The sequence below is a fragment of the Budorcas taxicolor genome, chromosome X (genome assembly GCF_023091745.1).
Source record: "Budorcas taxicolor isolate Tak-1 chromosome X, Takin1.1, whole genome shotgun sequence".
Classification (NCBI taxonomy): domain Eukaryota; kingdom Metazoa; phylum Chordata; class Mammalia; order Artiodactyla; family Bovidae; genus Budorcas; species Budorcas taxicolor.
Genome location: NC_068935.1, coordinates 10674291 through 10689677, shown reverse-complemented (window position 1 = coordinate 10689677; position 15387 = coordinate 10674291). Strand labels below are relative to the sequence as shown.

Here is a 15387-nt window from a genome sequence, read left to right as displayed (position 1 = left end):
CTCTTCCCCAAAATAAGTATCCAATCCTTTCAGTCCCGAACAGCGGCTGAAGATGGCGAACCACACAAGACATGTCAGGAGATAGGGCAATTCTGGCTCACGCCCTGCTGCTTAGCAGAGGCAGTTCTTCCAACATTAGATAAGAGGAGGGGAAATGGCAAAAGATAAATTCTTACCAAGATCCCAGGAGTAAGACTGGATGAGAAGGAGGAGTCTTAGGGTAGATTGCTCACAATTCCTCACAGCATTGTGGTGGCACCACTGACTCATGCTATTAGTTCATCTTCCTTTCTTGGTCTGCTGAGGGGCAAGCATTAGTTAGGTAAATGCTAGGATACCCAGTCCCAATTGTCAGTGGTCATAGAAGCTTCATATCCTTGGTGATGTTAGAGGCATCCAGCTGACTTTCTCATCAAAATACCCAACTCATATGAATGAAACTTACTCAGTCATGTCCAATTCTTTGCGACCCCATGGATTATGCAGTCCATGGAATTCTCCATGCCAGAATACTGGAGTGGGTAGCTGTTCCCTTCTCCAGGGGATCTTCCCAACCCAGGGAATGAACCCAGGTCTCTTGCATAGCAGGCGGATTCTTTACCAGCTGAGCCACCAGTGAAACCCAAGAAAACTGGAGAGGGTAACCTATCCCTTCTCCAGTGGATCTTCCCAATCCAACTCATATGAGATATAAACATTAAGATACATAAGGAAGAGAGATCTGCATTCCTCCACTGGGGGTATAGGAATGAGCAGATGGTTGATAAGCACATGCTCCTTATTAGAAAATAAAATTCTGTGGGCAGAAAGCAGTACTGATGACGATTTAATGTGATCTGGTTTTCCTCCTCTGCCTCCACTCCACCTTGGGGTGTTAGCCACTCTCCCAGCCCCAAACAACATAAAGGCGATGTCCTAGGTATTATTACCTCTCTTGTTCTCTGAAAAAAATCAATCAACAAAATACCGAGGAAAGTAGGATGAAAGCAATTTTCATTTCTTCCACACATTAGAAACATTTTCAATTACAGTTCAGCTTCTCTGAGATCTATATCAGTGTTGGTCAAAGAGCACAACAAAGCCAGGTTGGAGGGAATCCTTGATAAAGAGGCAAGAAGTAAGAGCTTTGGCTCAACCACTCCACTTAGCATAATGGAGGCTCATGCAGGTCCCTGAGATAAAGAGTCATGCTGCTTTATGCCTTGAATGACTCCTACTCTGACCTCCCTCCTCATAGTGTGTCTTTGAAGGGCTGCTGGAAAAAAAAAGATCCCTGATGAATGATCACTAGTAAAGTCTTAATGGAGAGCTAACTCACTTGTGGGACAGCTCTTTCAATAGTGGGGGTTTACCTCTTAATCACTGTTTCTCATTGGAATTGAAAGACTCCAGCCACGTTCACAGTTACAGGTTCCACATTAGTCAGACTGTTTCCTGGGCAGTACCCATAGCTGGTAAGCAGTCACATTCTCTTTTCAGTCAGGATATATTCTGGTGGGATTCTGAGTCATTCAGTTCAGTCCACAGAAAGCTCAGTAATGCTCAAGGGAATGAGCAGAGCTTAAAGGTCACAGAGAACCTTAGATGCATGGATGTAAGTTATCTCAAGGGCAGCCAGACAACTGACCAGGGTGGATGGAACATGAATGACATCTCTGACCCTCCCAGATATGTAGTAGTTACCTTGGTGTTCAAACATAGCAGTCAATCTTAAGGAAATAAAATCTATTTGGGGGCTGCTCTTTCTTCTGATAGGCTTACCAGAAAACTCAAAAAAATACCCTAGTGGATATTCACCCAAGAGCCTCATCATCTTCTTCAGTTCTACAGTTGGTCTTGGCATCCCTTAACCCATCCCCAAATATCGGAAAGATAGAATCAGACAATGCTTTGCCTTGCTTCGGCATCAGCAGATGGCTCTGGGTTCTCAACCCTACCCCGAGGGTGTCGATGGGTGCATACACAGTGGAGGTAGTCCACTACATTGTGGGTGAAGAGTGAGCGCAACGGATGCAGGTACTGGAAGAACAGGAGCATGAAGCCAATGGAAATCAGATAAGCAACGATGAGCTGCAAGGCAATCAAGGAATGACAGTAATTCAGTAACACTTTCACTCCGAAGAACTTAAAAACCAAGACCATGATCACATTCTCTATCAATCTCACACTATAGTGCAGGCCCATGTGTCCCCAGTTCTGACCTTTCTCCACAAGGTCCCTATCTGCTAACTTCAACTGCAAAGCTGACCAGCAAGAGAAGTTGATGCCAGCGTAGAGGACAGTGACAGAAATCAACACCACCAGGGTGCCCACTCGGCTGAAATTTTTCTCAATGTTATTGGGCATCTGGGCACCACTCCTCCAGAACTTCAGCCAAGGCTCAAAGAGGATGATCAGGAAGTTCAGCAGTAAGAAGGGCACAGCTTTCAACTTCAAGGTGGCTGAAAAGAGCACGAGAATCACGAGGCGGGAGGTGATCTCCAGTGTCCGCCAAATGGTGATGCACAGGACTTCTAGTGGCCCGAGGCGAATCTTGTATTCATCGTACTTGATCTGGATAGCCAACATGTTGCAGAGGGTAGCCCCATAGGTGACAGATATCAGGGAAAAGACTATGAGCATCACTGCAAGAAAGAAGAAAAGAAACAGAAACAATAGGCAGTCAATGTTGATGAACTTTGTACTCTGACCCAGAGATCCAGAGAGACGATAGGCAAGACTTGAGGGCTTAAGAGAAAACCTATGAATGAACACAGCTGTGTAAACCAGGAGCATTCACAGAAAAAAATGGAAATAAACTAATTATTTTTGTGTGAGAGGGACTGTAGCAGTTTTTGTTTTTCTACATTTCTCTAGTTTCTAAATTTCCCATGAAATTAGAAATGTACATGTACTGTAATACTTTAATAATCATATAAACATACAAAGTAAGTGTTTTTAAAAAAGTGAGTCTCAAAACAAGCATCGAAGGCTTCCGTGGTGACTCAGATAGTAAAGAATCTGCCTGCCATGCAGGGGACACAGGAGATGTGGGTTCAATCGCTGGGTGGGGAAGATCCCCTGGAGAAGGAAACGGCAACCCACTCCAGTATTCTTGCCTGGAGAATTCCATGGACAGAGGAGCCTGGAGGGCTACAGCCCATGGGGTCACAGAAGAGTTGGACATGACTAACACTTTCAGAACTAGCACTGAGAGGTCAAGCAGCATCTACCTGATGAAACCTGAGAAAACAATGCTGGAGGCAGAGAGAACTCTATCTGAAAAAAATCCTGTCTTAGGAGACTCAGGGAGGATGCCTTTGGTTATAGAAGTCCCTCCTTTGAGGAATATCTTCTTCAAGGAAGTAATCTTGTTTGTGTGTGTTTCTAGAATATAAAATATATCCTGGAAATTCCAAGAGGGCAGAAAGGGCCATGTCTATTTTGTTCACTGCTGTATCACCAGAACCTAGCACACTGCCTGGAGTATAGTAGGTGCTCAACAAATGTCTGTGGAATTAACGAAGAATTCTGAATTTAGAGAGGCAGAATAAAATACCTACAATTAGAAGTCCTTGGTTCAGCAGTGCAGAAGCTTGTGCAAGTCACTGAATATCTATGTGCCTCAGTCTCCTAGGTCACTGAGATATTCTAGAGTTGCTTGTATTAATCACCAGCAATGCCAGTTCATCACATCAGTGGTACGGTTAACTTTAGGAATCCCCAAATTTCTGGCAGAGTGGTTAAAAAAAAAAAAAATTTCCTAACCCATAACATCCATATCACTGAAGGAATCAGTATGCTCCCTAACTTGCTCTCCTGAGTCTCAACTCCAGTGACCCTTTCTTTTTCTTCCTTCCTTTATATCAGAGGATACTGATCACTAAGAAAGATCTAGCGCTCTCAAGGAGAATGAGAGGCCCAAGTGTACTCATCCAAAAGAAACACCGGAGCTTTCTGTTCTCATAGAAACACTGGATTCAGGGAACTACAGCCATTGAAATGTCAATCTAATCTTCAAGAGAAGTAAAGACCTCCCCATGGAAAGCCAAAAAGAAGCACAGCTTTGTTTCCAAGATCTTTTCTAGCTCTAAGTATAGGGTTGTGGTTTCAAGTACTGGAATGGGAGACTCAAAGTATCTACTCTTAGCTTTATTTTTATTATTTATAATTTTTTCTAGCTGTACTGGGATATAATTGACATATAACATTGTATTAGTTTAAGGAGTACAAAATGATTATTTGTTAAACTCTTAGCTGTATAAACCACCCTCAGTGCCATCCTCAAGAGTTGATGCTCTTTATGGAGTTTGGAACTTCAGGGCAGATGTATAGCTGGCCAAGGGTGGTGATGCTTTCCCTTAACTTAGAACTCATTTGTTGATAGTAGTGTAATAAAAGGCAGAAAGCTTGATGCTTCCAATTAATGTAAAAACACCTTCCATCTGTCCCCCTACAAATAGACACATGCCATAAGAGCTCATAATACTGCTAGTGAATTTGCTCATCTATGCTGATCCAGATGGCCTCCCAGAGCAAATGGAGAAAAAGAGGGGTAGCAAGGAGAAGATAGGAGGGTGGGTGAAATGAGGAAAAGTGAAACCAAAAAGTAGTTTACAAAACCTTATGAGAGAGGGTATCGTCAGAAAGTTTTTAATAGGAGAAATCACCAAAGAATTGAAAATAAGGCCTTGCAGAAAGCTTCTCCTACAACCTTTGTACAGTGATACAGCTGGGCTTCCCTGGTGGCTCCGGTGGTAAAGAATATGCCTGAAATGCAGGAGACCCAGGTTTGATCCCTGGGTTGGGAATTTCCCCTGGAGGAGGAAATGTCAACCCTCTCCAGTATTCTTGCCTGGAGAATCACATGCACAGAGGAACCTAGTTGCAAAGAGTCAAACATGACTGAGTGACTAACATTGTTACTTCATAATTAGAAACACAGGTTCTAAAGGTGGATGTCCTAGATGCCAATCCTTTTTGCCATCCATTAGTTATGGAACCTTGGGGAATTTGTTTAACTCCTCAGTGCCTCTGTTTCTCATTTTGTAAGATGTGGATAATAACAAGTATCTTATAGCATTGCTGTGAAGATTTAAATGAAATAATTACATTAGAGAAATCCCTGGAACATAGTAAACTCTAGCTGCTAGCCCCTATCATCATCATCACCATTCTCTATTTCCTAAAGTACAGGAGATGCATTTTTTTTTGTAACATCTTTTTTTTTTTTAGTTTTTATTTTTACTTTATTTTACTTTACAATGCTGTATTGGTTTTGCCATACATTGACATGAATCCATCACGGGTGTACATGAGTTCCCAAACATGAACCCCCCTCCCACCTCCCACCCCATATCATCTCTCTGGATCATCCCCGTGCACCAGCCCCAAGCATCCTGTATCCTGCATCGAACATAGACTGGCAATTCGTTTCTTACATGATGGTATACATGTTTCAATGCCATTCTCCCAAATCATCCCACCCTCGCCCTCTCCCTCAGAGTCCAAAAGTCCGCTCTACACATCTGTGTCTCTTTTGCTGTCTCGCATACAGGGTCATCATTACCATCTTTCTAAATTCCATATATGCGTTAGTATACTGTGTTGGTGTTTTTCTTTCTGGCTTACTTCACTCTGTATAATCGGCTCCAGTTTCATCCATCTCATTAGAACTGATTCAAATGTATTCTTTTTAATGGCTGAGTGATACTCCATTGTGTATATGTACCACTGCTTTCTTATCCATTCATCTGCTGATGGACATCTAGGTTGTTTCCATGTCCTGGCTATTATAAACAGTGCTGCGATGAACATTGGGGTACATGTGTCTCTCAATTCTGGTTTCCTCGGTGTGTATGCCCAGCAGTGGGACTGCTGGGTCATAAGGCAGTTCTATTTGCAATTTTTTAAGGAATCTCCACACTGTTCTCCATAGTGGCTGTACTAGTTTGCATTGCCACCAACACTGTAAGAGGGTTCCCTTTTCCAGGAGATGCATTTAATTTACATAGGCACTACCCTGATACTTAGGAAATTAGGTGATTCAAAAACTGATAGGACACCTAGACATAGGCCTCACAAAAATGTGTAAGACCTATAACAAGAAAATGATACAATTTTACTGAAGTATATTTAAAAATGTTTAATGAAATGTACCTCAGTCAAATTGTATATAGTTGGCCGTCTGCATCCAAAGATTCAACCAAACATAGATGGAAAATACTCGGGAAAAAATTCCAGTAAGTTCCAAAAAGCAGAACTTGAATTTGCCATGTACTGGCAACTATTTACATAGCATTTACGTCATATCCATAACTATTTACATAGCATTTACATTGTATTAGGCATTATAAGTAACCCAGAAATAATGTAAAGTATATGGGAGGAAGTTCACAGGTCATATGCAAATATTACACCATTTTATATAAGAGATTTGAGCATTTGCAGATTTTGGTATCCATGGGGGGGGTCCCTGAAACAAATCCCTGCAGATACCCAGGATTGACTGTAATTTTCTTGCTAGAGTTCTTACATATTTATGGCATAGAGTGTAGTGATGTTTCATGGAGGCATATTTATCTCCAAACTCATCAAGTTGTACACATTAAATAGGTAGAAGTTTTTGTCATTCATACCTCAATAAAGTCATTTCTAAATATTAAATGAAATGGAGAGTTCAATTATCTTCTAACATGAAATTGACTGACCCTGCAAAACATGTAAACTCCCTCCAAAATAACCTAAATAATTGAGTGCAATCCCAATCACATTCTCAATAAAATGCTTTTTTTTCATTGTTATTGTTTGGCCTTGTTTTGTGTTCTGGTGGGGGAACTGACAAACTGAAAATTCATTCTGTTTGGAAGATCAGGCTAAACTGCTCAATCAGATATGAGCTGTGAAGGGCCTTTGTAAGAAAGGCACAAGAACTAAAAGCAATAAAGAATTTGAATACATAAAAATTCAATACTTCAAAATGCCAGAAAATACTACAAGTATATTGTCCCTTACATATAGTGTGCTGCACATCTCTTACATGTATGACATATACATGCACATTTAAATGTGTGTATGTGCACACATACAGAACATTACACAAATATATACATACATACTTGTTCACAGCTGGGAAAAGATTAATAGGCAGAATACGTGAATAGTTCATCCAAATGAATAAGGAAAACACAAACATCACACTAGAAAAAGTGAGTACTATATATAAGAACAGAACGTCCAAACATGAAATGATGTTCAGCTTCATTCATAAAGAAAATTATTAAAACAATTCTTATAATTATACAAGTAGTTAGCTTAAGATATAAGGAAACAGGCACATTCATACACTTGGGAATACAAATTCATGCAACCTTTTGGCAGTACTGATGAAATTTCTAAACATGCATATCTTTTCTCCCAGCAATTCTACTGCTAAGAAGTTATTCTAGAGTCTCATTCCAGTACACAGACACTTTAAATAAAGATGTTCAAAGGAGCATAGTCTGTAATCAGAGAAAAACTTTGCATGGAAAAATTATAAATAAACTTTAATCCTACCAACAGAAGATTAGGGAAGTAAGAAAGAATGGTTCAATTCATATAATAGAAATATATAGTATATTTATCAATATTATCATATGTGCATATATAATTATTATATATGTATATATAATTAACTATCGAAGAAACATTGGTATACTTTTGAAAAATCATGTTGCTGAAAAGAATGTTTAATACAGCCCTTTTTGGGCAAACATATATGGGTCATGTGCTCAGTCATGTCTGACTCTTGTGATACCATGGACTGTAGCCTGCCAGGCTTCTCTGTCTCTGGGGTTTCCCAGGCAAGAATACTGGAGTGGGTTGCCATTTCCTTCTCCAGGAGATCTTTCTGACCCAGGGATTGAACCCACGTTTCCTTCATTGCAGGTAGATTCTTTACCACCTGAGCCACCAGGATAGCTACACACACACACATATATTGTATATGTGTTTATATTTACACAGTAAAAAGAAATCTGGAAGGATATACATTAAATGATAAACAGATTACCTTTGGGAAATGAGATTATCTCTATTTTACATATATTCTGTACAGTTTTGAATCTTTACCATAATCATGTCTAATTTTTATAATTAAAAAAAATAAGGACCCAAAATAGTAATATATGATCATGGTGAGAAAGAATTCAAAACATATAAAAGGGTATAAAGTAAAAGCTAAAAGCCAGGTGACTGCTCATTTTCACTCCCTAGAGGTAAATCATTTCTTGCATATCTTTGTAGAAATAGTCTGTGCATATACAATTACCTGCAGGCCATTCGTTCTGTGCCTGTATTACTTTTATAATGCATAATATTTTAATTAAGTGATTTAATTACCCTCAAAATTCTCAGGAGGAATCATTTCCAGAGATTTTTCTCCCCAACTACTGTCAATTCTAGGTATGCAAAATCTTCAAGACCAGCAGAACTTCACGAACAATTCTTAGCAGAGAATTGTTTGAAACATGGGGCTTTGTGGAGCAGAGTCAACACGTAATAATAAGGAAATGGTCCAAAGCTGTACCCACAGCTGTACCAGCTCAGGCCCAAGTAGATGAAGCTAATCTCAGGCTGCTAAATCATTAACAGTACTTTATCTCAACTTTTGAAAACACTGACTCACAATTCATGCTCTGCTAGAGGCTTACTCACCCCAGGATCCCTCTTTTACAAATGGGAGATTAAGACAGTGACCTCTTTGGTAACTTCTTCTAAAGAACACAGAGAAGGTCAGAACTGGGGCCAGGCCTGACCATTACCAGTATGCAATCCATACCCTTTTTCTTTCTCCCCACTGGAGATGGAAGGAAGGAGTGATTCAATCAGTGATTCCCAAAAGTGGCTGATAAGAATCAATCAGGGTACTTTCAAAAAATGCACATTCCTGTATTAACTGACTTAGGTTTGAGTATGGAATGTAAGTTATAAAAGGAGCTTTCACCCAGTGATTATGTTTTCTCATGATCAGAATATTAGGGAAACTCTTATTAAAAGGCAGCCATCCCTATACCAACCAACCAAACACCCTCAATACAATGTAAACACGGTGGGTAGGAAAAATGTCCTATTGGCTGCTGGTATTACTCACTTCTGGGTCCAGAGACAGTTTATCTATGGTGTTAGTCTAAATACCTTACCCAGGTTTAAGAAATCTGGCAGGCCTGATATCTGGCTCTGCAAGTTGACTACTGGTGCTGTCCAGCAGAAAGTTCTATAATGACAATACAGTAATCACGAAATATACATAGCTGCTGAGTACTTGAAATGTGGCTTGTATGACTGAGGAAATACACTTTTAATTTAAATTTTAATAGTCACAGGAAGCTGGTGGCCAGTATATTGGACAGTTCAGGTCTAGATTTCTAAGACGCTTGATTTCAGTGGAACCCACCCTTCGCCTGACCCCACTCACCTCTACCCAGGGGGACCTCTGCAGAGATCAGAGTCACATAGAGCTGATAGGTCAGCTGGGGCACTGAGCCCAGGAAGGCTTGAATCTGTGACATACGTTTGTAGGCATTGCGGTGCATAGCCAGGGTCCGGATGGAGTGGCCCACCTCCCATTCTATCAGCACCTCCTCGCCATTTATTAGCATCTTCTTTCGGGTGAGGCTGACATAGGGCTCCTCCTGCCCCTCTTTCTTCCACAGTGTGAGGTACTTAATCATGGCCTCCAAACATCTGCAGAAGTAAAGCATCATGGGAACTTAACTAAAGCTGTCCTAGGAAAGGAATTGGCGGTGAGAGGGGATAAATAACTCAGGAAGGTTGTGCTACTTTTTGCCATTCTTTCACTCCTGTTCTACTCAATTTTCATGAGTCAAACAGCTTCTTGAATCTAAATCTTTTGTGTTTATTCGGTCATCAACCAACCTAAGAATACCAATTTAGAAGTATTTGAGGACTTAGAAATTGCTTTGTCTCCTTACTAATAAGCCTATGACAGAAAAATGACTTGAATACAAAAACATTAATAATGTGTTGAGAGAAAATGATGAAGGTTCCAAAAGGCTCTGGTTTTCATAACACCTTAAGTTCCTGAGGAAAAATGTTGCTTATTCAAAACTTTCAGGTTCATAATCAGGTCTTTTGAGCTCTGCTTTTTCAAGACAAAGCCCACAGGTATAACTGTCTCAGCCAAAAAGTCTTGGAGGAGATTTGGGGAAAAAAACCTCTCAAATACACAGGGATGCTTATAAATCAACTATACGCCAATAAAAAAATTTTTTAAATAATTTAAAATATACACAGAAAAGCCATTTAGCAACAAAGGTAATTAAAAAGACTTGGCAACTCAGAACCCAATGTACTATATACCTAGGGAACCTCAAAAGACCTCTTTAAAGCTTGTTCTGGGGGTCTCTTGACCTGTTAGGGAACAACAGCCTTTTAAACTTCATTCTTTCTCTACAAAAGAGGAAAATTTTCTTTGATTTGGAATCCCCTCCCTCCACTACACACAGAGAAATGAATGGAAACTGTGGACTATTTCTTATGATAAAAGTTGGAACAGTTGTGTCAAAATTTAAGCTGTCTTTCCTGACAGGCTGCTGCTGCTACTGCTGCCAAGTCACTTCAGTTGTGTCCAACTCTGTGCAACCCCATAGACGGCAGCCCACCAGGCTCCCTGTCCCTGGGATTCTCCAGGCAAGAACACTGGAGTGGGTTGCCATTTCCTTCTCCAATGCATGAAAGTGAAAAGTGAAAAGTGAAGTCACTCAGTCGTGTCCGACTCTTAGCGACCCCATGGACTGCAGCCTACCAGGCTCCTCCATCCATGGGATTTTCCAGGCAAGAGTACAGGAGTGGGGTGCCATTGCCTTCTCCGTTCCTGACAGGCTAAGGGCTATATTTATCTCACCCACTGCCCTTATCACATAGTGGGCATTTGATAAATATTTGCTGAGTAAATAAAAGAATAAGAAGGAAGCAAAGAATACAGAGTGAGAAGTGATGGGAGGAGAAGATGATAATGGCAATGAAATATAACAGAAAAAGAGACCAAAGACAAGTAAGTTCAGAGATCTATATCCTCTCTAGACCTTTGGCTCCTAATAGGAAAGAGCACTGGCTGGCTGACACTCTCCACAGGATCTCTCTTTTCTTAAAAATGTTTATTTTATATTGGACTATAGTTGATTTACAATGTTATGTTAGTTTCAGGTGTACAGCAAAGTGATTCAGTTCTACATATACATGTATCCTTTTTAAAATTCTTTTATTTAGATTATTATGAAATATTGAACAGAGTTCCCTGTCCTATACAGTAAGTCTTTGTTGGTTATCTATTTTTTAAAAAATATTTATTTAGTTATTAGGCTTCACCAGGTCTTATTTGTGGTTTGTAGGAGCTAGTTCCCCAACTGAGGATCCAAACTAGGCCCCCTGCATTGGGAGTCTTAGCCACTGGACCACCAGCGAAATCTCAGTTGCCTATTTAAAAAATAGTAGTGTGTATGTCAATCCCAAACTCCCAATTTATCCCTCCCCTTCACCTTTCCCCTTTGGTAACCATAAACTTGTTTTCTAAGCCTATGATTCTGTTTCTGCTTTGTAAATAAGTTCATTTGTATCATTTATCCACAGGATCCCTTTGACATTGGTGCATGTGTGCCAGCTTGAAGCATGTAGCTTGAAACATCCACACTGTAAGAAAAACTGAAATCCAGCAGAGAAAAAGATGGAAGGAGAAAATAGAGAAGAAAAAAAAAAAGCAACTTCCTCCTCTGATTCAGGAAAAATGCATATGTGCACTTCCAACAAAAGATTTTAATTTTAACCCAAGCCCATCAATGTTATTGCTGAATAAAATATTGGGGGGGGGGCGGTTGCATGAAGAATCCTGTTCGTGCTTCTACTCTTAAGGCTATTTTCTGGTTTATGTAAGCATGTTTGCCTTGCTTATAAATGGCACAACATGAGAATACATTTTCACTTCCAGAGGTATCTTTGCATTTCATATAAGAAAGCCAGGCCCTCCAAACACCTCTATGTGCCTAATAGCACTAATCAAGTTCCTACCTACCTAAAAAAGTAACTTGACTTGAAAATAAGCATTATCAAGGATATGATCTATGAGCTTTTAATTATTTTTCCTGGCTGTAGGGTTAGCTGACTGAGATTATAAATGCTTTCCAATCATATCTAGTCAAAGTTAAATGATAAAAATTAAACAGAGTACTTGAAACTATGGATGGTCCATAATAAAGATGGCTTGGGAGGCCACAAAGCAAAGAGAGAAGTCAAAATGGGGAGCTGGGGAAGTACTTACTGAAATTTGCATCTTCAGGAGGGAGGGGACACATGTATGTCTATGGCTGATTCATGTTGATGTATGGCAGAGACCATCACAATATTGTAAAGTAATTATCCTCCAGTTGATATAATTTTTAAAAAATAGCACTTGATTTTAATTCAATAGATTGCATTTAAAAAGGGAGAGAAGAATGGTTTCCTTGCTCCTCTGATGACATCTCTAAATGACATCTTGATTCAAAGTTCAAGATGAGGTCTTCCTTTCACAGCTTAACTTTAAAGATTTACAACTGGAAAGTACCTTTAGATTACCTAGTCCAGAGCTTGCATAGGCCAGCTGAGTCACATCTGAAGAACAGCTGTGGCTTGTTTGGCTCAGACAGTGTTTTTATTTAATTACCAAAATCATTTGTCAAAATATTAAGTCATTCTATTTCCCACAAAATCCTGTCTTGAGTGCTTCTCCTGAAAAGTTGGAGCCTTGGCAATACTGGGTCTGAATTCCCACAAGGACTCAACGAACTGGAGCTGTGGAGCAGTTGCCTCCTTTAGGCTTATCTTGTGGACTCCAGATTGCCACAGCACTCACTACTCTCCATCATTTCTTTAACAATGAAACTGCATTTTTATTTATCATCACACATGAAGCTACTGTTTTTCCCATACTTGTCTTGCCTTGCTCATTTTTGATACTTGCCTGGCCCCTGTTAAGTGTTTGAGTTTGAGACCCATGATCTAGCCCAAGCCATTTATTTTACAGATGAAGGAACTGAGGCTCAAGGCATCTTCAGGGATTTCACCAAGGCTACATAACTAGTCAATGACAGAGGGGGCGAGGGGGGCCCACTAGATTCCAGGTCTCCTGAATACCAGGCCACTGTTTCTATTGATGTCTCAAATTTTCACTGATGGAGTATAATCAATTTCTCTCCATTTAAATACGTTGATAAAAATTTTTCTTTACAGAGTAGAGTTCCATCCTTAGCCAGTTCCAGACTGTTTATGTCTCTGATGATGAAACATCTCCCCAATTGCAATTACAACATCAACATGATGACCCATATTCCTCAGCTGACTGCAGGTTTCTGCCTCTCTTGCAATCAAGATAAACTTGGTCCATTCTTTCCTACTGACCTCATAAATTTTGCAACATCTATCTTGAAAATCCCATAGCATCCAGATGAGACTTCTGATGCAGACGCCTGTCCCCCTTAGGATAAGGCACATTCTTATCCTTTCAAAGCAATCAGAACAGAAAGACTCAATATTCTTATATTGTGCTACAGCATCCAGACAGACTGTCTCCCTTTGCCCCTTCTAACCGTGTACCTTTATTGCAGAAAGATACAAGGGGATAAACAGGGGACCAATAAACTGCCAGGAAAAACAAACTACAAAGGGCTGGGGTACCAGATGAGCACAAATGGCTTAAAATATTTCCCAGATGTGAAATAACTCCAGAAAATTTGAAAATAGCAGTCACAGCAGCCCAAGCAGCTCAGGGTAAAGAAACTGAATGTGAGATGGGATGGAGAGGGTAAGGAACTTCGACCCAATGTAAAGAGCATCTAAAAGGCGGGGTCAAAATAACATACTCCAAAGCTATGGCCCATGTTCACAAGGTGATCCCATCAAGTGGTCTCAAATTCAGATAGCAAACATTGTCAGATGAAGTCTTATTAATGGTACCAAACATGGTTTTGGAACACAGGTACACGCCACATATTCATTGTGATGGCACTTAAGACTGCAGATAAGACTGTGGGTGGCAGGCAGGGAAGTCAAGAGTGGGAGGGAATAGAAGCATCGATTCAATTAGAGGCACAGTAGCAGTCTTAAAAAAATATTAAATTCATCCTTCTCTGCACAATTCGCAGCGGGGCGGGCGGGTAGAGAAGGAGGGAAAAGATGGAAAAGTTGCTCACCTGATAACAGGTCCCAAAAGGATTAGATGCATAAACAATGATAGTGGCTTGTCTTTGGCCAGGTCTCTGTGGACAAAAATGAGGGTCAACTGGACCATGATGGATGAAAACATAAAGAAAGAAAAGGTGTACGACATCCAGTAGGTTTCACTATTCTTCCGGTAGATTCTAACCATATACAAGGCAGATGCTGCCTCCCCACAGTACAAAAAAGTGGAGAAGAGGATGCCAAATGGAAAGGTAAATCGGGGGCTGGCCCCGCGGATGACATGTTCCTCCAGAGAGGATATCGGCTCCACGTTTGCCTCTTCGGGAATTTCAAGCACTTGGTCCATTGTCGAGGTTCCAACTGTTGGGGTCTGGTTTTCAGAGCACTACCGCCCCTCCCCCACCCCCCCAAAGAACGTGCAACAGCTGCAGTCCAAGCGTTGGTGAGGAAAGCTGTCAAGTCCAATTCCAGAACGGAGATCCACTAGTTAGGGCAGGAGATTCCTCTCTTCTAGTCTCAAATTAGGCTTGTTGGAGTTTGAGAGGAAGGATCCAGGAGTACCACTTTGAACTTGACTCTTGATTAGGCCGGGATTCCAATCGTCAACACACGTGCTGTGGAATCTGGACAAGGCAAAAGCAATCATCTTAGCGCCCAGTCAGGGGTCCAATTCCAGTCGTGTAAGGAGCCATGGGAACTGCTGTTTCGGCGGCGATTCCGCCTTTCGCAGCCTTCTAGGCAGCGGGGCAGGCCGGTCTGTCTGGGCACCCGCACTCGGCAGCTGCTCTCGAGGAGCCCTGACCAGCGTGCTCTCTCAAATCGGCCGAGAACTGAGCCAGGGCAGAAGTGGGGATTGCAGCCTGAACGTCCCTTCGGGATTCAATTCAGTGACCAGGTACCTAGCTATTGCTAAGCTGCGGCTGTTAGCTCACCTGCTCGCGGGCGCTCTCTCCAGACCCACGCTTAGTCAAAGGTTCTCACGTCGGCTTCTCGGATTCCCCAAGCTCCGCGCCCAAGGCAGCCCGACCAGGGGCAGAAGAAGAGTCACAGCCCCGTCCCCAAGCGCAGTCACCAGGGAGCGAAGTGCCGTGCGCGTCCGCTACAGGATCCAGAGAAAACTGGAGGGGCTTCTTTTCCACCAAGAAACTTTGCTAGCGAAAAACACGACGTGTGGGGTGCCAACCCAGCCGGACA

General features: G+C 41.3%; 1 protein-coding gene across 1 annotated transcript; it reads right to left on the bottom strand.

Annotated features, from left to right (window-relative positions):
- Positions 1-1661: 1661 nt before the first annotated feature.
- On the bottom strand, positions 1662-14632 carry XKRX (XK related X-linked). Its single transcript, XM_052663727.1, has 3 exons — positions 14205-14632; positions 9437-9705; positions 1662-2624 (listed from the first exon to the last, which is right to left on the bottom strand). Exons 1-3 carry the CDS (start codon positions 14537-14539, stop codon positions 1879-1881), a joined length of 1350 nt encoding a protein of 449 aa, XP_052519687.1. The 5' UTR covers positions 14540-14632; the 3' UTR covers positions 1662-1878.
- Positions 14633-15387: the final 755 nt, after the last annotated feature.